This window comes from Lissotriton helveticus, chromosome 7, assembly GCF_964261635.1.
Source record: "Lissotriton helveticus chromosome 7, aLisHel1.1, whole genome shotgun sequence".
NCBI lineage: Eukaryota > Metazoa > Chordata > Amphibia > Caudata > Salamandridae > Lissotriton > Lissotriton helveticus.
The window spans coordinates 570,623,346-570,646,432 of NC_136068.1; the positions used below are offsets into that span (position 1 = coordinate 570,623,346).

Sequence of the window (23,087 nt, forward strand, 5' to 3'; positions counted from 1 at the left end):
TATGAAGCACTTGTTATTTGTACACCAAAATGCAGTATGGCTGGTTGGGCATCCTTTACATGCCTCAAGCAACTTTCGGTGTGCTGTGCGTTAGCCACCGTGAATGGACATGTGAATGCTACATGCACTTTATAAAGCAGTAGAGTGTGACTGAAAACTGCAGAGCTACCTCAAAACAAATAAAGAACGTTTTCCATTTGTTCAGAAGCACACAACCCCTCTGAGAACCAGAACAGGCTGCACACAAAATGTAACCATTTGTGGATATTCCACATATAGACAGGGACTAGAGTCCAAGCAGTCATGCCATTCTTTAATGAGCCATTCTCGTACAGGCAAAATAAGCTTATGAGTGAACCTTGTGGTAGGTGGAAGCTTGGCTGTGGGAAGTGACAATTGACTGTGGTATGGATCCACTTTCCTCCTGATGCCACATGTCCCTAAATCCTAGAGTGCAACCGTCCTCCTTGTCTGCTGTTGTCATTACTGCTATCACTTCCCACCCTCTCAATATTTAAAGTCTGTTTTTCTTACTCTCCTACTATAAACCCTGCTCCTTCATTCCTCACTCGGGCTACATTCCTTCCATCTACTTTCTCTAGCCCACATTTCTTTTGTGGTTTCACTTTCCTCTCCTCTCTTCTCTATCGTGTACCTTTCTTCTGCCTCACCTCCAGTTCTTTTGCTCTGTCCTTCCTGTCTGCTACTCTCTCACCTCCCTCTCTTTCTTGCTAGGTCAGACCCCTGGGAAATCAGCATCACTCTTTATCCAGCAACTGCGGAAGACCAGGAGTCTCAGTACGTGCGCGTCACCCTACATCTCTCCGTGCCACCCGAGGTACTGCCCTACCATCCCTGATATTGCACCCTGAGATTCATGTTCTAATTGACTTTGCACACCGAAATTTACTCTACATTGTGTGGTTTTTGCAAATAGCTTTTCCACTTTTACATAGGAATCCACATGTAGTTGCAATAAGGTGGCGGGCCCTGTAAATTAACAATGTCAATCCTATCTAGTTTTGAAACTTGCACTAAAGTTAATTGACCTCTCTCTTGTTACTTGCAAGTTCAGGTCTGCCATTTAGCTTCTTGAATGGATAAATTCAGGGCTAGGCAGCTCTTATTATATCATGTTTAAAGTAGACCATTTTTAGAAAAAATAGTCAGTTTATTAATTATAGTAAAATATTCATGTTTTTATTTATTTTTATTTTGGTGTTGTTGGGTTGTAGTGATAGATGGAATGCAAAACCACTGAATGGTAAGAGAGTTGAAGGAAAATATGTAGACGATTAAGACCAATATTTGTACTTACATATACTCTGTTCAGCGTCCCAGTTCTTTCAAGAGGCCTAGAGACTGTCTGATGTCATTTTCTCATTTCCTATAAATATTTACAAAAGAAAGGTTTGTCAACTGTACACAGGCCCTCTGAAAGTAGGTGAGTCCGTTGTAGTGTGCCACGGAGGTATCACCTAGTCGTTCTTTAGGTGTCAAATTGGAATCAGCGAGAAATGCGCCCCTTAAATTTTAAAGGGCGACCCTCTGGGCGCAGCTTCTTAGATATCGCATCACAGCCATACAGTTTAAACTTTATATATTCAGTTATGAATAGTGTGGGTCCTCATAACGTATTTGTATCCTTAGATTCCCCTGATGAAGTGCCATGGTAGGCACGAAATGCATTGGGACCATTGTATATGCTTAAACTACCTTTAGAAAGAAGAAGAAAATATTAACGTGATTTACAACATTGAATTTCTCTTCACATGCACATGAAATAAATGGATGCATTGGATTCCAAAGGATTCAGTTATTTTGTTTTAGTTAAATCTTTTTGGTGAATAAACCTTGATGATTTAATATTTATATCGCAGTCGCGATATCTAAGAAGCAGCGCCCAGCCGGAGGGTCGCCCCTTAAAATTTAAGGGACGCATTTCTCGCTATAAATATTTACGCAAAAAAAGAATTGATGGCTAAATTTATTTTTTACTAGTGTTTTAAGAGAACTTGTTTAGAACTGCGTCTTGACACTCACTATTCTTCATTGTGCATGTACTTGGGCTACTGATTCATTAGGACTAGAAATCTATATGCCGTATACTCAACTTGATAAGTTTTTGTCTAGCACATAAAGGGTGCCGTTTCTCCTACGAGCTGTCACAACATGATAGACAAGCATGCACATTGGATATGGAGCACTCTTAGGGAAAATTTACTTGCTTGTAATCCAAGATCTCTACCATGGATTTGTTTTTTTTAATTCATGAACACGTGAAGATCTCAGCTTGTATGGGGGACCTTAAAACACGTTTTCATTCATAAAAAAGTAAATTTCATTGATAAAATTTACATTTCTATTTAATTTTGCACTATGAAACATATTTTATAGTGGATGGTATAAGGTATTCGTGAAATCTGAGATGTGGGACCTACCTGCTTTTGTGGTTACCAGCTTGAGGACAGACAAATTGTTGCAAAAACACACAGGTGCATTCCTGAGCAGTCTTATCAAAAATGCACTCCGTTTTGACGTTGGGCTCCGGGAACCTTGAGACAAAGAATCTTCATCTTGTTTTATCTATGATTTTTAGTGAGCCAAACAGGTTTAATTTATGTCTAGAAAACATCTTGAGGTCTTCAGTGTTCATCAGCCACTTATACTCTTCCAAAACAGGTGTCTGCCAAGATGGTCTGCTTTAGTGCTTTGATGGCTCAGGTGAATTGCTGTCCTCTGTATATCTTGGGTCGTAAGCCAGTGCAACATCTTTTGCGCCTTCCTTGAAAGTGTCATGGTATTCTGTCTGAATTATGGAGTCTAATGTTATTGAGAGCAGAAAAGACTTCATTGCATAGGGGACTGCTCTCAGTTCCACCAAATTTACAAAGTACAGGAATTTTGCTAATATTAAGTTACCTCATGTGAACTCTCCAAACTTGTAAGGAGATGCCAACCCCAATCCATTGTTGAGGAAGGAGATTTGTGAAAGGGATGTCCCTAAAAGTGGTCTTCCTCCTACGCTACCATTGGAATGACCACACAGCTGTTGAAGCTAGAGTCAACCTTTCATACAAGTCCACTGATCCTTTCCGTCTTTAATCTCACCAATTGCTCTCCAGTGGCCTTATGAGGAGTCTTGTATTGTGGGTTATTATAATTCACAATGCCATGGGTCCCATAATACAGTAAATCTTTATGGCTTTTAGATAAGGGATTTTCTGAAAGGGAATGGAAGACCTTTTTCAATATACAGAGGCCAGTCTGTAGACCAAACTGTATCTAAGTTTTGAACCACTTGTTGTGGTTCTCTCTTAGGAGATTTCCATGTATAGTCATAACCACTTGAATAGTCCTGCCCACATGCGGGGACCCCGGAGCACTTCTTTAGATATATCTTAAGTGGATATTTTTCGCCTTTCTTCAGGAAGGCCTGCAAAGACACTTAAGAGATAAAGAGACAATAATACAGCCTAAAAACAGGTTTTCTTTGACTTCAGCTAGTGTGTCACCACTTGGTGGGTATGACTTCAACCTGAAGGCAAGAACTCTGTACTGTAAATGCTGGTTGTTGATTGTATAATTGTTTCATAACCTCTGCCCCTCTGTAAGATATACATTTCTCCTGAGTGTAAAATGCTCTTCATTAATATTGCTGAGTTTGGGGAAGCGGCATGACTTACAAGAGGCTAGTCTCGCATTGAGCTCTCTCAACCATGCTAACAAGAACCTTATTATGGTTTATGGACACTTATTGCATGGTTTGACGTTCTCTCTTTTTTTTATGTGTGTCTTACTTATGAACAAATTATTTAACCGGAATCTGGGCCAAAGGACAGTTCAATTTGTTAAGAGAGGCAAACTCCCCCAAAGATAGCTCTTGTGAGCATTTGCCCAGTTGTGCTCTCCACTGTAAAGTGATGTGAAATTTGTGAGGGATTTCTCAAATTACTTCTACTGTATTTTAGCAGTATTATGAAATCTGAAATTGATTCTGCAGTAAAACGCTTGGAAATGTAGGTTTATTAGTATGCTTGTTCCAATAGAATGTCAGGTGAAAATAAAAACGCCATAGCAAAGTGCTTCTTGAATGTCACCTGAACATCAGATATTGCGTATTTTTGGGCCATGATGTACATTTTTCCCTTCATGTGTAGTTAACACAACAAAGGTGCTTTTTCAAATGTAAAATGTTAATCGAGGAATGCTTCAGTCTACTGTTTGGTTGTCTGTCGTAAAAGAAGAGTAGAAATTTAATAAAGTTGTTCATTACACAGGGCTTCAATGACCACATGTTAAGAACCACCTTCTGGCTACAGAAGGTAAGGTAATGTAAGGCTACTGTTTGCAGGATTAAAGTCATAGTGGGTCCTAACTGCATTTAAATTATTCAGGTAGTGTTTACTTTTCAGAAGAGGATTGTGATTAATCAAGGTGCAGTGTTGAAGCTAGGGAGAGTAGTTTGGGGCTTGTATAACATCCAGATGTTCATAACATTGGGATAAAGAAGCCCCCCCGCAAACAGCTGTTGTTGCAATATGCAATGTGTGTGGCCCTTGAACTTTCTCACCCATGCAGTTCTCTCACCAGCTGAGCCTGCAGTAGATCAAAAAAGTAAATGACTGTTATGCCCATACCACCTGACTTGGGTCAGACACAGGCAGCAGGAGGTGTGGGTGAGGATGAGGACCTCTGTTGCCTTTCCAAGGAGCAGGACGGTTGTGTTGACTCCACCCCCTAAATCCCTTTGCTAGAATCAAAAGGGGGGGGGGGGAGTAATTCCTCTTCTCCTCTCCAGCCCCAGCTTTGCGGAATGGCTGAGGACAGTTGCACATGTCCCCTCCCCCCAACTGTGGAAAGGAGGGTGGGATGGTATGCTGTGTTTTTTTGTTTTTCATTCGATCTTCCCAGCAGCAGCTCTAGCTTTTGTCTTAAAAGGTGCCCACCCGTCCTTGCCTAAGGTCTAGGGATGCTGTTTCGTACTGCCCCAACGATGGGGCAGTACTGCCCCCAACGATGGGGCAGTACGAAACAGCTCCCATGGTGTAGCTGTCCAGGGCCTTTTTCACCCTCCAAAAAATAAGAAAACCCTATGGCAGTACCAGACAAGATGCTGTCTTAGTCCACCTTGACCTGCAGCATTTTGTGAGCCAAGGTGGACCAAGGATGGTGACAGCCTCCCCGATTACCTCTTTGTAATCCCAAACATGGCATACAGGCCGCTGTTAGATGTATGAAGCATTTTTTAAGGGTTATCTTAATTCCTTAACCATTGATTTTGTGTGTGCCGTTGGTTTCCTCTCAATCATAACTATATAGGTTACAGTTTAATGTATAGTCCTTCAATATCATTGAGGGGTTTATTGGTGACCTAATATACCATAGGGCCGAAAGCTGAGTAGTTTCACAATGTTACCTGAAGCCTAAGATTGAACTATCTTACATGTTACCGGTTATGTATTTCATATAATATGTCATATTAATATGTTTATTTGGGTGCAGTTGTCATGATGAAGGCGCTTTTTTTCAAAAGTGAAATGTTTATTAAACCGTAATTGTGGAGTGTCTGTAGTAAAAAGAAGAGTTCAGAAGTCCATGTTTTATTAAAACACGTTTTGCGTTCATAAAAATATTGTGTCTGTAGAAGTGAGGCATTTTTGAAGCGTCAGGAACAGCTAAAATTAGGCCTTGATTGCAAATTTAATGTCAGGATTTCTTTTTTATTTTCTCAAACTGAATACTGATCAAAAAGATAGGCTTGCTAAAACTTGTGATTTGGGGTTGTCATTATCTAAAATATCCCAATCTCATGCCTGTAGAATTATTAACATGGGAGGGAGATCAGGTATAGCCTAGGCCTCTCATTAAACTATTCACCAATTTCACTGGATTGATGTTGTATAAGGAACATAATTTCCTGTGAATTAAAATAGGCAGGTTGGTACCACTGCTTTGTTTCTGAATTCAGTGACGATTTCATAATAGGGGAATGTATGTATTAATACACAGGGTTTTGCCATAATGTTTCAGATCTGCCACCGCATACAGGCCTACTACTACTTCAAAAGAAGCTGTAACTGCTCCTAAATAAGAAATGTTAATGACTGAATGTGTCGTGGTAAAATAATGTTTCTCATTTAGGATTACATTTTACTTCTCGCACACATTGCACATTTAGATTGGGGTAATTATCTGATTTCTCACATCTGGCTTGCTTTAATATGTTTTCATTGTAGTACCCAAAGAAGTCACCAAAGATCTGCATGCAAAACCCACGAGGTCTTTCGGATGAACATCTTCTCAGGTGAGTCACAGCATTGGAATCCTTCCAGGTGTCATATGACTACATCATTGGCTTAGTGATAGTGCCTCAGAGCTGTCAGTGAAGCAAGCCTTCAGAAGGGTAAAGGCCTCAGACTTGACTTAACTCAGCCAAATGAATCCTTGAGTGAATGGGTGCCTCAGCCCTCCAAAGCTCTGATGTTTTGAACTTTCAATGTCAGGATTCCACTAAATGTGCTCTCCGTGTTGGGGATTGTGTAAGCCAAAGCGCCGGGACAACCCATTTCTGAATTTGTAGAAACATAGTAATAGTATGGCGCAGAGCTGGAAATCTCAAAGTGGAGTTCCTCTGCTGGTGCCCTCTCCTTTAAATCCATAAACTTGTGAAGGAGCAAAGAAGCGTCGGGGTTTTTTCCAGACTCTGTACAGCACCTAAGCTTCTACACTAATCCATTATACTCATTATATACCTCATCTTTTTGGGGAGAATGATGTTCGAGTTCCTGAAGATTGTATATCTGGGGTTTGAATCTTCTGGTTCAAAGTTCAAATACATTTTCACCACATTGTTGAAATCTTAGGTTGGAGTAGGAATGTCTTGATCCATATCTGAGTCTTCCAGGTCTTTTATCCATTTTGCATGAAATGTTTAGGAGAAGGAATGTGTTGATTCCTATGTAAAGGTGCAAGATTATTTGACATACGAACCACCACAATAGGGCACAGCGGAGTGAAGGACTTTTTTGTCTGCTGAAATCAGAGGCATAGAAGAAGCCAATAATGAAGAATCCACACTCAGTGGCTGCGTGACGGGCTGATGACCTGCTGGTTGTATTAACTGCAACAGTGGGGTCTTGCCCCAAAATCAGATAATGGCCACTGAGGATGCATGTTTAGCTACACTATCATCTAACTTGTAGCTTGGCAGTGAAGATAACCCAGTCTTCTATTTTTTGTTGGAGGAAAGACCTTTTGATGGGAACCAGCCATTCTTATCACGGTCTCACCTTGAACCCACTGGTGATGGCATAAATTGTTTTAAAAAGAGGAATAATAGCCTTCTGATAAAACCGCTTTCAATGAAACCTTGGAAACTGTCCTGTACCTGTGTTCTCAAGGTCATTTGTTTATGCCTCCCCACAATGTTGTGCTATTTTACTCTGCTTTTACCAAATTAAAGTTCAGCTAGGCCATCACTATGCCCTAGTGGAAAATAAATTGATGATTGTTTATCTTCTGATCCTGGATCTGTTGACTTGCTAGGATACCCCAGATACAGTGAATCCTACCTACTGAAACAGTCGCCATTGGTGAATGAAAAAGCACTAGGATGAGGAAAGGCATACTACTGCGGCTGTGATAGATTGGGAGCCAGATGAACCGAAGACTGTCGTGTATAGCAAAGAAATCCTGCTATATTGTGATTGACAGGTGTAGAAGGAGGTAGTTTTATCTTTGCTCCCTCTACTATTCCCAAAAGGGAAAGTGTGTAGCCAGTGTTAATATTATAATTGCGTCTTATAAAGCACTCCGCTACCCCAGGGGTTTCCTGGCGCTAGACTCGGATAAAGTAAGATTCCCGCCCCCTAGTTAAAACAGCCCGTCTTCAATCTTTGCCGATCTTTTATTTTTTTTATTTTTCAACACTCCTCAATACAGCAAAACAGGTAGAAGCCACCGTGGCTAAGTGTAGCTTCATGCTTAGCCTGTCATCCAGTCTGAAGTTGAGGATTTTTTTTACCTACCCAGAGCCTCTTGCCCGTGCTGATGCCACCATAATTGTGAATTTTTCCTCAGAACCATGATCTCAATCTTCTTGCCCTTTGGCTCGAGTGGGTTTGCACCCATGCATGTGGCGATCTTGCTCAAGCATAAGTTCAGGGTACCAGTGCAATTTCCCTGTGCAGACGACAAAGCAAAGATGATCTGTGTGTCGTCTGCATACAAGAACAGCATTAGACTGCAGCTTTCAATCACCTCCACTAGGGGGCGTACATATATATATTTAGGTGCATCAGACTTAAAGCCGAGCCCACGGGAACGCCACAAGTAAGGACGGGCGGTTCTGATCTTGCAATGCCTGAGAAGACCTGAAATGAACAGTAGTCAAGTAAGGATTTGCTGTGCGATGGGGGAAGTAAATTGAACTAAGGATTGACCAGTTTTCCTAAGAAGCTTAAAGTATTCATAAGTGAATTGTCATAAAATGCGCTGCTAGCACAAATAAAGTGCCATTTTAGGCTCCTTCGGCCAAGGGAGGCACAGGAAGGGTAAGAACTTGCTTTGTGGAAAATGTTCAAGTGTGATAAAGAAAAGGAATAGTATTTAGAAAGAGAGAGAACTCCCTAGTGTATAAACTTTTTGTTTTGCTTTCAGGCTATCCTAAACTTATCTTAAGAAGAAAAACAAATCCAGAGAAAAAGTAAACCCCTTAACAGATCCGACAATGAAAAAGAAATGTTTCATGTAGTCCTCATTCTCCATCTAGGTATGATTGTAAACACAAAATATCTCTCTGCCTTTGGTTTCCCAGAACACTTTATTTTTTTTGTCTAAAAATAATATATAGATATCCAGATCTATAGGCTGTGTTTCATGCATGTTTCAACAAATAAGAATTAAAGTTCAGTTTTAAAAGACGTTTCTAATTCTTCATCAGAAGGAAAAAGAATACGAAATTGCGTGGATAGCATCAGCCTTCTTACAGGAGAATTAGACAAAGTTGCTTTAATGAAACACGTCTCTCAAGATCCCAAGAATACAGTGCAGTCAGAACTGGTTCATTTTTTCACTCTGAAGAAGTACACATTAAAAGTAGCTGAGGCTTTTGACCTCACTTGTCTTCAGAAAATATTTGTTAGCTTTTTCTTGGCCTTCACTTTCGGGACCAGTTATTATAAAGATAATATGCTTTGGTTTAGTTTCACCTGCTCTTTCATTCTGAACAGCACTCTCGTGGTAATTGTACCTGTCTTGCTGGGAAAATGTCTGCAGTGATGAAGGAACACTTGGTGTTTTTCTTCTGGGCTGTCATCTTTTGAGGAGTGTGACCTTTGTCCGGGTATTCCCTTAAGGAGACAAAAGGACTGAGAGGCTGCAGGTCTTCTGTGTAAGCTGGGGCTACCGCAGAGTTGCAAATATTCTCTGACATGAAGAAGGGCTGTTAATCTGACTCTGGGTTCAAACCCAGCAGAAGGGTATTCAGACTCCCCGCCTCTGTTTCACATCACAGAGATTCTCTCCATGATACTTCAGAGGTAGATCTTGACGTCAAGAGCCTTGCCAGCAACGTGGTATTGCCATTGAGGCATTCTTTGTTGCTGATGGCCTCCATGTTAAAGCATACATCACCGTTAAGAGCTAGTTAGTTTTAAAAAAAAAAGCATACAGAAAATGTGTCTTCAGATGGGCGTCTCTATCCTATTTCGTTTGAATTAAACATTTTGCTTTGAAAAACTATTCTGGGATACCACACAGTTGTTGGGGTATTTTATGTTTATGGATATCAGTGAAGATCCCTTGATGGAGGGATGTGGGTGACAGGATCTGATAGAGTTGCAAGGAGAGGACTTAAAGAATGAAGAACCACCCACTGTGACAACTCGCTGCTTATCTTTATAAGCTTTTAAAGTGCTGTACTCCTGCTGTTCAGTACAATAGTATGAGAAATAGAAGATTTGAGTATATGTAAGTGACACTCTCACATGAAGTAGACGAGTAGATGTATTGAGCTCTCTGAAATATCCCAGTCTTTCTCATCTGTTTCCCAAGGCTCCCATTTATTTGCAAATCCCATTTTTCCTTTCGCAGTAGTCCCTTATTTGTTTTCCTTTGCAATAATTCCAAGTCAGAACTGATTTTTCTGTGCCAGTCCAATTCTCATCTACTCATGTATCATCATTTCCATTGCTCCTCTATTCTACTTTCACACCCTTTCTGGTCCTTATGTATTCTGTTGTGTCCCTGTAACCAGTCCCTACCTTATTTTCAGTGCTTTCATTATCGTAACCATCTGTGTTACCGTTATTACCTGTTCCCTGTACCCCTTGTCTCCAGTATCTACGATTCTGCTCTGTCACCAATTCCAATCCTTGCTTGTTGCCTGCCTGTTCTCCTAATTGTTTTCCTTTGCCATCCTCCTCACAGTTCCCACTCTCCCACCTGTTAAACAGTTCCATATAAATGTTAAATTATTCTCTTCTGTTTTTTTACAGTATCTCCCAGAACCTCGGGCTTTTGGCTGACTCCAGTCTGGGGGGGCCCATACTGTATGAGCTCTTGGTGGTAAGTGTGTATCTTTGGGGGTGTTCACACATAAGTGATGTTTGCTTCACTGCTTGGTTCGAAATGAGCATGTGTATTGTGTTGGGAACACAGATTTAAGTTGTAGTATGCAAATACACCTGCATAATGTATGATATGATTTACTTACTTATAACTACATTTCTCCAGTGTTGATATCTGTCATGATTCACATGCTTGGAACATTCCACGTCCTCATCCTTGGAGTCCCCTGTACCCTTATAAATTACAATTAACATTTTATTTCACAAATTTTTATTGAGAAAAGTAAATATACATACAGTACAGTTTCGGTATTTCAACATATCAAGGGTGGTTCAGCGTGGTTTACAGGTTTACAGTGGTTACTTCGCGTCTTTTTGGTATATAAGGTTAGGCTCTTGCATTTGCATTCCCTTCTTCGCTGAACTTGTGTAGAGGTCAGAAAGAGAGAAAAGAAAGTAAAGGAAAAAGCAAGAAAAACCCAGGGGGGGGGGATCTGTCAGCTGGTTTCAGCTTTGCGATCGGGGACCTTTACGGGGTTTGAGGGTGATCATGTGTTCGTCCAGTGCTCTCCACATTCCCCCCTTGAGTGGTGGTTCGGTGAATGGTGTGAGGCTATGTTGTCTGCTCCTCTCAAGAAGGTGATCCAGTTTAGCCAGCCCTTAAAGGTGGCCTACCTGGTGTCCTTCCAGTTCGTGAGAATTATTTTCACCGCTGATGTTAAGAGGAGGTCTATCGGATCTGTCGTCTTTGTCCTTCGGGGTTGGGGCTAGTGCTGTCGCTGTGATTTCAGTGATGCTGCCTTCTAACATTTGGCCAGTCATTCCAGAGATGAATTGCTTATCTGGCTCCAGAACTTTCTGACCTTGGAGCAGTGTAGGATTAGGTGTTCCAGGTCCCCTTTCTCTTTGTGGCAGTTCCAGCATTTATCGTTCTCCCTAATACCGGCAGCTGCCAGGCGGGCCGGAGTCCAGAACGCTCTGTGCAGCAGCCAGTATTTCGTCTGGGCCAGCTGTTGGGTTATTTTACGTTTGGTTGCAGTTTGCCATACGGTTACCTTCTCTTTTTCTGTGAGACGTCTCCCCATGTCTCTTTCTATGTGCTCAAGGGGTTTGTCGTTAAGTCTTGATGTGTGGGGGTTGAGTAGTTTGTAGATGTGGGCCGTTTGGTGTCCTTGCCTGTTTATGTTTGCCATGTATCCTATGATGGAAGGGGTATTTTTGTTGAGGTTCGCTTTGGTGATTGTGGTTTTTATTTTCAGGAATGTGTATAATTCAAGGTTAGGGAGGTTGTACTGGTTCTTGAGTCAAAAGTGAGGGGCTGCCCTTGTCTCATTAGTTGTTGTGGTGTGGAGATGCCTTGCGTGTACCACTCCTTCCTGTCTAGTGTTTTCTCTTTGTACTTGAGCTTCGTGTTGTGCCATATGGAGATCCATTCAGTGTCTCTGATGCTGTGCTCTAGCTTCTTATCTACTTTGAGCTGCGCTGACTTTGTGTTCTTCAGGATAGTGTTGTTAGCCTGGGGGTGTTTGTTTGCGGTTACCATAGCTATCGGGTCTAGGCCACCTATTATTGCTCTTTCTAGAGACGGCCATGCAGGTTTGTACTCTTGGCTTGGGGCTACCCAGTGGATGCCTTGCCTGGCTAGGCAGGCGGTGTGGAATGTCTTAAAATTGGTGAGGTTTAAGCCCCCCAGGTTCCTGTTTAGTCTTAGTTTCTGGAGGCTCATTCTTGGTTTTTTGTCTCTCCATACGAAGTTTTTGAGTAGCTTGTCTAGCTGTCTGTGGAAGTCGTCTGTCGGTGTGAGTGGCAGCATGCTAAGCGTGTAGTTGACTATGGGCGTTAGCATCATTTTCACTGATTCTATTCTCCCCCACCAGCTTATGAATCTGGGGGACCATGTGTCTATGCTCGCTTTCACTTTCTACAGAAGTCTGCTCTTGTTGTAGTCGAGGGTAGACTTTAGATCCCTTCCGAAGTATAAGCCTAGGTACTTTAGGTGTTTTGTCTGCCAAGTTAGGCCTGAGTTGTTCAGTGACGTTCTTGTGGTGTGGATGTTCAGTGGTTTGCATTCTGACTTATCTTTATTGAGCTTGTACCCTGAGACCTGTGCGTACTCCTCGATGGTGGACATTAGTGCTGCAATGGATGTGTCCGGTTCCTCTGTTATGATTAGTACATCATCTGCGTATGCAGCCAGCTTGACCACGCAGTCTTGTGTTGCGATGCCTCTTATGTGTGTGTTCGCCCTAATCATGGCTAGCAGTGGTTCTATGGCTAAAAGGAACAGGACCGGTGATAGTGGGCACCCTTGTCTTGTGCCTCTGCCCAGCGTAAATGGGTTTGACGCAGCACCGTTAACCACTACTTTGGCCTTCGGCTTGTTATAGAGTGCCATTACCATCTTCCTATATTGATCTCCTAGGCCAAATTTCCTCATGCAGTTGTTTAGGAAGGGCCAGGAGACTCTCTCAAAGGCCTTCTCGGCATCCAATGCTATCATCACGGCTGGATTGTTTGTGGTTTTTTGGATGTTTTGTCTATCAGGTGGCATAGTAGTCTGGTGTTGTCGTTGGATAATCAATTTTTTATATAGCCGACCTGTGAGATGTGGATTATGCTTGGCAGATATGTGTTTAGTCTCATCGCCAGTGCCTTCGCATAGATCTTGCAGTCTACATTTATTAGTGAAATGGGCCGGTAGTTGGCTGGGTATTGGTGGTCTTTGTCATCTTTGGGGATTACTATTATGTTTGCCTCGGACATTGACTGGGTCATGCTGCCTATCTGGCTGCAGTGTGTGAATACTTCCACCAGTGTGGGTTTTAGGAGGTGTAGGAAGCGCTTGTAGAAGGTGGCAGTGTAGCCGTCAAGACCTGGTGCTTTGTTTTCTTTCAGTGAGGCTACTGCTCTCTCTATTTCTGGCCCGGTTATTCCGCCTTCTAGCGCTTCCCTCTGATCTGCCGTGAGGCATGGTAAGTTTATTTTCTCTAGGAGATTGGCTCCTCCGTCTAGCTTGAGGTTGGTGTCCGTTGTGTAGAGTTCCTCGTAGAATTTTTGGAAGACCTCAAGGATCTCTTTGTTAGCTGTTTGTGACCTGGAGTTGGGATCTGTTATCGCGGCGATAGTGTGCTGTCTCTGCTTACACTTGAGGTAGGCGGCCAACGCCTTCCCTGCTTTGTTCGCCGAGCACAGGTTGATGGCCTTCTATTTGTTAATCCATCCCCCTGCTCTCTCGCTTAGTATTCTGTTCAGCTCATATTTCTTTTTGGACAGTTCTGTCAGCGTATTGCCATCTTTGAGATTAGCAATGTGCCCCTTCTCAAGGTCGGTTATCTGTTGTTCAAGCTCAGCAATTATTTTGTTCCTTTCTTTGTTCATTCTGTCTTTGATACTTATGATTCTGCCTCTCAGTGTTGCTTTTAGTGCGTCCCACAGCACCCCTCTGTCTATGTCAGGGGTGTCGTTAAGTTCGAGGTATTCTGTGATAGCACCCTCGATCTCTTTTACATTATCGGGTTTTTCAGAATGTCGCTGTTCATTCTCCATCTGCTGCAGAGTTCTTCGTTGTGCTTGCCTCTTAGTGTTAGACTGATGTGAGCGTGGTCTGAGATGGTGATTGCTGATATTTCAGTTTGATCGGTGAGGTGTGTGTAGTCTGCCGATATCAGGATGTAGTCTATCCTGCTGTATGAGTTGTGTGGATGGGAGTAGAAGGTGTAGTCCCTTGTGTCTGGGTGTTGCAGTCTCCAGGGATCTCCAAGTTGGAGTTTGCTACATACGTTTTTTAGCGTGTTCGGTGTTTGGGGTCTTGTGCGTGCTTTGGGTGAGTGTCTGTCGATGGTATCGTCCATAACTTCGTTGAGATCACCGGCAATCACTATAAGCTCGTGTTGTGGAACGTCGCCTAGTTTCTTTCCCACCCCTTACCAAAATTCCTTGTCCTGTGTGTTGGGGCCATAGATATTTGCTACATGTATCGTCTTGTCGCCTCTCTTGAGGGTGGTTATCAGTAGTCTGCCATCCTCGTCAGAGTATATGTCCTGGATTGTTAGCTTAGATTTCTTGTTCAGTAGTGTGATCACCCCCCTCTTTTTTTGTATGGCTGGAGAGCATGCATGGTCTGCAATCCAGTTTGCTTTCAGTCGCGATGCGTCTTCCCGTGAGAGTTTCGTCTCCTGAAGGACGCATGTTGCTCTTGAGTTTTGTAAGGTATTTGATCACTCCAAAATGGCCGCCTCCGCTGTCTCCGTGGTGTTCGTGGTTCTTAGCCCTCCTTCCTCAACGATCCTTATGAGGGGGGGGGGGAGCTCAAGGCCAACTGGTGGCGCGGCTGGGCTCGCGCTGACTGCCCCTCACGTTGTGATAGCGTGGAGATGGGGGTGGGATCGTCGTGGACATGGGATTCAAGATGTCCACCCCCAGCCCTTAATATCGCTTTTGGCTTCCCCTTCTCCCTCTCTTGTGCCTGCACTGTATTCTTGCTGGGGAGTTTGAGATTACATTGCATCGGGAGGGCAGCCGGGTGTGTGCCACGTCGTGATCTGCGTATTTAGCGCTTCGCTCTCACCTCAGCACTTTCCGACGCTCCGACAATCTGTTTATTGTTCTTTAGCGGGGGCCGCCATCTTGTCTCCGCTGTATCACCACTCCGCTTTGCTTCTTTTGTTTTTTCTGAGTCTCCTGGCAGCTTTCCGCTCGTTGCTTCCGCACCGGGTTGTTCCCTGGATATTTAGACACTCGGTCTGTGTTTTTTTGATCCCCCTCGGGATCCTAGACAAGCTCGGTTTCGCCGTTAGTTATCTCAGGTTGGAGGAGGTCCCGGACTCAGACAACCGTCTGCATCGACGTCCAAGCCACGCTCCACAATTAACATTTTAAATGTGCCTTACAATTTGTAGAAAAGGGTTTATTTAAAAGCACTTTGCACAACATTGAAAACTGCCTAATCTTCAGCAATTTGAGGAATATGCTTGGAACTTCATCCCCATAGGCAATCACATCTCCGACTTCTTAGTATTCGTGTGCAACAATATCATACTCGATGAACCTATTGGAAAGGGAAGAGGGAGGGCTGCATGTGTGAAATTATGAAAGGTACCGGCATTGAAGAATTATGATTATAGGCAACCAACTTATTTCTTCTCCAGCACTGGATCTTTCAGACGTTCACATGCTTGAATCTGAATAACAAGCAGAATGCCCCTGCTACTCCTATCTTTTGTGCCATCTCTCTTTCTAGGAGGCTGTTGGCCTTGAAGTGGCAGAAAATGATCGCTACCGCAGTCCATCTGGTGATTCTATTCTTCATTTTGGGAGGGCCTTAACATGACTGACCAAAAGCGACCAACAACTCGTCCGTTAGTCCGCAGTCTTTTGTTTTTGCCCTGTAGATCTTCGTTTTGCCATATGTCTAGTGAGTGCATTGATCTCGCCCCACAAGGTAGAAGACTTTGTTAAAGTGAGAGAGATTTTTTTTTTTTTAAATGTTGTAGGGTCTGTTCATTTGGAAAGGCCTGAAACTCTTTTGCTCTTCTAGCTGACCTACGTGCTACTAGTAAGGTGACTATTGAAGACAAATATTTAGAAATGTGCTCTGTGAATTGCTTTGCAAGAGCTCTTTGCCTCTTGTGACAATACACTATTAAGGGGCAGATTTATGATGACTGGCGCATCCCCAGGGATGCGCCAGTAATCCTGCGCCGCTGCTCCGCCACCCATGGTGCGCCGCATTTACAATGCGGCGCACCATGGGGCAAAAACGGCACAGATGCGTGACGCATCTGTGCCGAAAAGGTGGCGCATTGCTGGAGCTGCGTCGCAAGCGCGACGCAGCTCCAGCAAGGCTCGGGGGTGCCCCATCTCCACAATGCTGCGTCAAGACCTACGCCTGCTTCAAGCAGGCGCAGGCTTTTGACGCAGCATTGTCCTGAAAGTGACGGAGTGAAATCTTATAGATTTCACTCAGCCATTTTTGCGAGGCGCACCTGCCCCGGAACGCCCACCCTGCGCCGGAACGCCTCCTGATGGCGCAGGGCTTTACAACGTGACGCATCTCCTAGATGCGTCACGTTGTAAATAGGGCGCATTGTTTGCGCCGCCGTTGCGTCAAATAAAGTGACGCACCGGCGGCGCAAGGCCTTCATAAATCTGCCCCTAAGTGTTCAGTTTGCTGGGAGAAGATCCAACAGAAAGCCTCTAAACAAGGCTCATGGTGAACTCTTTGATAGTTTGGTGGGATAAGAAATGCATTGTCTAGGTACTGGATAGTGCTGAGAAGTGGACCCGAACAAATTTCAGGCTCATCCTGGACAGGTGCAACAAGAAGGGTAAATTCCGATGGGTTTGCAGTGACATTGGATGTGTTCTGGAGCGGGCTATCAAATTCAAAGACGTAGGGTCAAAATGCAGAACGTGACTTGTATGCCCAGAAGGGGATCTAAAGCAGGGGCCAGTGCTCTCATTGCCAGGCCAGAGCAATGAGAACATTCATGCAGGAATGCTTCTTGGCTTTAATTCTCAGAATGAATGGTAAATGTATGAAATTGCCCCATTCAAGACCATCAAAACGAAATGCCCTTTGACACCACTTAGCTATATTTGCCTTAGTAGAACTGGCATATCCTGTTGGCAAATAGATCCAAATCTGGTCTCCCACATGCAAAACATTTTGTTCATGTGCTGGTTATGCAGTTCTCTCTCGTGGCATTCTCCTGTTGACCTGCTAAGCGCATGAACCCAGTCTTTCCGGTCACCTGGCAAGTGTTCTACTGTAAGACTAAATTTGCTTACGTAGTCCAGTTCAAGAGTAACTACACTTCCTAACAGGATAGGGAACTTCATCTCTGTGCTTCCTGACATAAAATTTGGAAGTGATGTTGTCTGTTCTGACGACTACTAAAGAATTGTTGATACTCGGGAGAAATGCCTGAAAGATCCTGGCAAATTAAATGAGCAAGAAGCAATTGAGCCTCTGTTTACCACAGGACCTTTTATTGGAAGTTCTAGGAAATGGGGACCAGTTTTCTATTGAAACATGAGTTTTCGCTTCAAAGCCTGGTCTTGGAATGGAAGTGAGACCTACTGCAGTGTTTTATCTCTGGCTTTACCATGTTGGGGCTTGCCTCATGTGTCCGGTAACACTCCACGAGTGGTTCCAGGAACCTCTGGGCTGAATCCATTATTTGCCAGTTCCTGAATGTAGAATGTATACAGACCTAATATGTGCAGGGATGAAAGTCAGTACAATGTATACAGGCATGAAATGTTTTTTCAAAGAATTTGATTTTAATTCTACTGCCATGAAGGGCTTAATGGCCAAGCTTACATATTTTGTTTCTGTCAATTAATACAAACCCTTCGACTCTGCAGTAATTCTGGACAGAAACCCATTGTTGATGCTGCTTCTAATTTAATTTGGTTGCATTGCGGTTTGGTTTGTGGCTTCCTTTTCTGCTTCTAAGTCGAGAGAGTGCACGCCTGAGTGCTATTGAGTGTTCGATGCATTTACAAGAGGAGAATGCTGTTTGCGCTAGTGAGAGTGCACATCTCAGTGCTAGGATAGTTTGAACCACAACTACCACACTTACAGATCTGTTTGGGATCGAGTCAGAGTGGTGAAAGCTGATGAGAGAGCCCCCTGGGAAGTTTTACTTTAAATGTGCCGAGGGGAAAGTGCTTGGGGCGGAAGTCTCCTACATAGATTGTACTCGGATTGCAGCGCTGCTGGTCGTTACCCTGCTCACTTTCTCCTTTCTTTCTTCAGAAAGCGAAGGAGATTCTGACGGAGAATAACATCCCCTATGGAGAGTGTGTGATCTGTCAGTATGGATTCCAGGTAAGCAACTCAGCCTGGTCATTTTCAGCGCTGAGCCAGAATCTCACTAGTTACAAACCGAAGGCACTGCTCCAAGTCTCACCGTAGTCCGTCACATGCTTCTCTCTCACTGTACATGAAGTCTGCGAAATACCATGTGCTCTCCTTTCAGAGGCTTACCCTGTCTTAGACCTCACTCTCCTACGCGTTTGTGGACTCTGAGCAACATTTCTTACTAAGGGCTATTTGCACTTTTGGAACATGATCGTATTTGTGTTGTGATCCTTTCCTTTCCCTCTGTGCATTCTGTCTATTGGATATTTGGGTGTAAGTTCCCTTTGGGGTGAGGCCAAGTAAATTTGGAGTAAGTGTGTTCGTCGTAAGTGTGTTCTGCTCAAGTGTCCAACAGCTGCTATGCATAATGTTTCTCAAAAGGGATTTTATTCCACCCCTAGCAGTAAAAATGCGCTGTGCCTAACAACGCTAATGGCGTTTGAGAGATGAGCACAGTAATTTGAGCTAATGGTTGTCAGTAAGGACCACAGCACTCATTTGTGGGGACTGGAGCTTGGTTTTCATTATCAGACTTTCAGCCAGAGAAAGAAGAAAATGGGCAAAGTAGTAGGAAGAGAAATGTATAATAATAAACAGTGATGTAGAGAAAGGGGGATGAAGAAGAAACTGCAAAAATGAGGTACAGGGGCAGGGAGTCTATGATGGTGGCTGAAAGTCGTGGAACCAAAACAAGATATATTTGGCATTTGTTAATCCCAACATTCGGCAGTGCTGGAGGCAGGCAGGCTTCCGAGAAAACATTGGGCTCAGCACTTGTCTACAAATTAGGCACTAGATGTCGGTGACCTAGTCTGTTGTCACCTGGTGAGTCTAGGTAAAGTAGTTTGTTCTCTGCGTGGATAATCTCTTGCCTGCGACGTTATTGTCCATTTCTGATATGGATCACAGCAGAGTCTGGCATGGCTTGCCTATTTAAATGCTCCAGGATTGGATCGTTCATAGATTGACATGATTGGCTCATTTCCCCATCTTAGGCTGTAAACTCTCAATATTCAGTATACCAATACTGCAAATAGTGTTGGAAACAGCGATAGACTGCTTATAGCTAATGCATGCAATTGTTTGACCCAAACTCTGGCCAGTGAGGTGGTGAGGCTCCAAGCTCAAAACGTCCTCAAAGGCACCGTGCCGGATTTTCTCCTGTAGGTCTACAGGCAGCAGGCAATCCTCTGAGTGTTGCTAATTTTCTTCAAAATCTACCTAGTTTGGATTAATCTCTCCTTCAGATGTTTTTCTTCGTTCTCAGTTGTTGAAGGTAAGGACATTCTGCTCCTTTTGTGACTGGCAGGATGAGCCCTAGATGTTTTGTTGTCACTATGGCTGACATGCTCTATCGCGCCAAGTTGCTGTTCAAGCTGTGTTCATGTGTGTAGATCAAGCAAGATCGTCTCGGAAAATCCACACACCAATAGTATCTGTCTCCACAAGTCCGGCCATTTTCAAAAGACTTGGCCATTTGTGGGATATTTAGCACAAATGCCCTCAGTGATAGAGCAGGACACCTTCTTCATGCCTTGAATCTTGACTCTTGTAGTTGGTTTTAGCGAAGTCTCACTCTGCATCCATCTTGAAATGTGAGAAAGCACAAGTTAGAACTTGTCGATTCTAAAGAGCCATTTTTGTGCTCTACAGCAGAGTTGCAATAAACCCTACCTAAAGACCTACTGTACCTGCCATGAATGTAATCAGAAATGTCTTTAGCTTTAGGCTAAATGTGTGCTTTTTACAGCAGAAATGCCTTTAGTCATTTTTTACTCCTATGGAAAATAGAATGCCATGAAACCCAGAGTATGCTTACACTAACTGCATGTCACTAGGGATTCTTTTTACAAGTCTGACATTGGCGGGGAGTCATTTTTCATGCTCGCCATGGTTCGCAGCTGCTTTGGAATTACCTTTAACCACAGGATATCCCAAGCAAATTCAGTCTCACTGCTTTTCAGTTGTCGTTACCTCTCTTTCATAGGTTACTCCTTTGTTTTTGTCTTGAGCCATGTGGTTCACATTAATGACCTATATGGTTAGTGCTGTGTTGTAGAATAACCTCATCAGGTTTTGCAAAGAATATAAATGTGTGGGTTTTTGTCTATAACGACTCTCTTATATGGGAGACCCAACAGAGGCCTACTGGGTTCCAACATTCTTTTTCAATTTGTTTTCTTACACAGTGATGGCAGGTGAAAAGATCGAAGGGTGTTTTTCTTTAACGTGAATGTTAATGTTAATTTTAGGGCTCAAGGTCTCTTAGCCTTCTTATGTGAACATCCATAGGAGAGTAAAGTGTCACTGGAGCCTAATGTTCCTTTCGAATGACAGCATGGTTAGTGTGTGCTCCATTTCCTCCTTCATGTTAGCTTGCTAGTAGTCAAATTTTTCCTTTACAGTTAAATGTTGTAGGTGTCACTCGTATAGTCAGGTTGCTACTGTTCTATAGTCTAGGAAGTGATAAGTTTCCTTCTATAACATAAGTTGTATTTGTAATGCACACGTTCACCCAGAAGGGTATCTTGGTGCTGAATAACAGATGTTTGTTACCGAACTCAATAGCTCTCATTTTATTGGCCTCGGAACCGCCGTGATTTGAGCCTGTGACCATGAGGTTGAACACAGAACCCTACAGTGGACGCATTAGTCCACTAAGTCAACAGACCCGGCTATCCTAATCTATATGTATAGTAATGAAGATCACTTGATTAAGGAAGTTACCTTTAATGCAAGTTGTTTATCAATGGTATTGACATTAAATTATTTAACAACTCACCCTCCTCCCTCTTAGAGCCATCGTATACGGTGCAGGGGTTTGGAATGATCGTATTCTTTTTACCAGCTGGTCAAAGCCAACTGTCACTGTTTCGTGCTGTGATTTCTGTGACTCTTGGCTACCTTAACATGGCAATGCTGTGGTTAGCTCTACAGATGAGATATGCCAATTGGAAGTTTTTTTTATTTTCTCTCTCTGAAATTAGAGAAATGGGAAGGTAGAAAAGCAGCTCCATGTATTTGTACGTTGATGTTTTAATATCAGTTTTTGGAAGCCTAAAAATACCATGAAAATGAAGTCCTACACAATCATTGCCTGTTTGGCATTATTCAGTTATTTTTTTGTTGGAGAAGTGCTCCCATAACCCACGCATGTGCTTCTGTAGCATAACGTCTATGAAATTAATGAAGATGACTCTGATCGAGAACTGTTGTTAGAGGATGTAACTCTTTCTTGCTTGGTATAAGGGCCTGAAATGTTGGTATGGTGGCATTCATCTTCTAACATTGTGGGTTGAAAATACATGTAGAAAGTGCCACCAGTATTTTTGCTGTCACTGTTCTCAGTAATTGCTTGGAGATCCTAATCTGCTTGTTGATCAAAAAGGTCAACTCTATCAAATGGCATTTCCATTATTTGAGAATGCTTAAGTCAGACTTGAGCGCTTTGAACAATCCGTCACATCACACAGAATAGATTGTTGAAGGAAATAACCAACCGGCCCCTAAAACCTCTGCTTTGATTTGCAAGATGGTCAGTTATGAAATCTGGCCCTAAAGTTTTCTTTGTATTTCACAACGAATTCCCCACAGTAAGGGAGCAAGTGATGATAATCTATTTCCTTGTCACATCAATTTGTTTTGGCCTTACTGTCCTGATATAGCATTGTTTGATGCTCCTTCAAGATTCTGGAATTACAGTAACATCCTCTGGCTTGTGGGTCTACAAGTGTGGCACTCCTTCTATCGTGGGTAACAACCATTCCCCTGACCAGGCCATGAGACGACTAACTGTAGTCAATATATCTGACTCTCCAGTTAAAAACCTGTGTAAAATTGGTGGTGTGTTATTCACCCTGAGAAGCATGTGTGAGATATTCTATGTAGCCTCAAGGCTGTAATGTGCCCCCCCCCCCCTCCCCCCCGGGGGAAATATCCATTATAATGGAGCAAATAGGTTGTTGTATCTTTTCTCCCCTGGATTTATACAATTCCATTATGGCAGTCTGTAGCCTGAGAGAAGACAGAGTGTTACTAAGGGCTAGTGATAGCAGCACCGCTCCACAAAGGAGATGTAGAGATGTACTTTCCTCCCCATCTCCCCCACATTCTTTCTGCTTTGAGTGAAAATGACTGCCTGAAGACGAACTCTTAACCCTGAAGTAATCTCACAGTAAAAAAAAATGAAAGGACTAAACATCTGTTTATTGAACGCTGCAGCAGATATGTTTTTGTTCGTTCCTATTTTAAATGTAATTTGAAAAATGTGGAAGGTTAAAACAATTTGAAATGAGACTGTAATTTACGCGGTTTATGTTTGTATCAAACCTATACCTTTCAGGGTCCGGGGAGATATTTAAATCCTCTCCAGTAACTTGGCCTCATCCCACAAATATGGTTAACTTGGCCTCCAAGTCTGCAACAATGTTTGCTATCCTCATTAAGAGCATAGACCGAGATAATAGTATTTTTATTTGCATGAAGGACCCCCTCACTTCTGCAATTCCTATAGAAGCTCTAACCCTCTACACTGTTCATTTTATTTTCTATATTTTCAATTACCGTGGTACTTAGCTTTGTAATTTGTTGGCCAAATATGTAAACCATCTATCTTCTGTCTAAAGAATCTCTAGAGTGTATTTAGCATG

At 42.9% G+C, this 23,087-nt stretch overlaps 1 protein-coding gene across 6 annotated transcripts in view; it reads left to right on the top strand.

Moving 5' to 3' along the window:
• RNF25 (ring finger protein 25) overlaps positions 1–23,087 on the top strand; it is a 115,221-nt gene that overhangs the window by 55,186 nt on the left and 36,948 nt on the right. For 3 of the 6 annotated variants that reach the window (XM_078652682.1, XM_078652683.1, XM_078652685.1), the window contains 4 exons: positions 736–838; positions 6,240–6,307; positions 10,500–10,569; positions 18,334–18,405. In XM_078652682.1, the coding sequence (XP_078508808.1) occupies positions 736–838; positions 6,240–6,307; positions 10,500–10,569; positions 18,334–18,405 (313 nt within the window). The remainder of the gene's footprint in view (positions 1–735; positions 839–6,239; positions 6,308–10,499; positions 10,570–18,333; positions 18,406–23,087) is intronic. The other 3 variants (XM_078652687.1, XM_078652686.1, XM_078652688.1) reach the window with 1 other exon arrangement.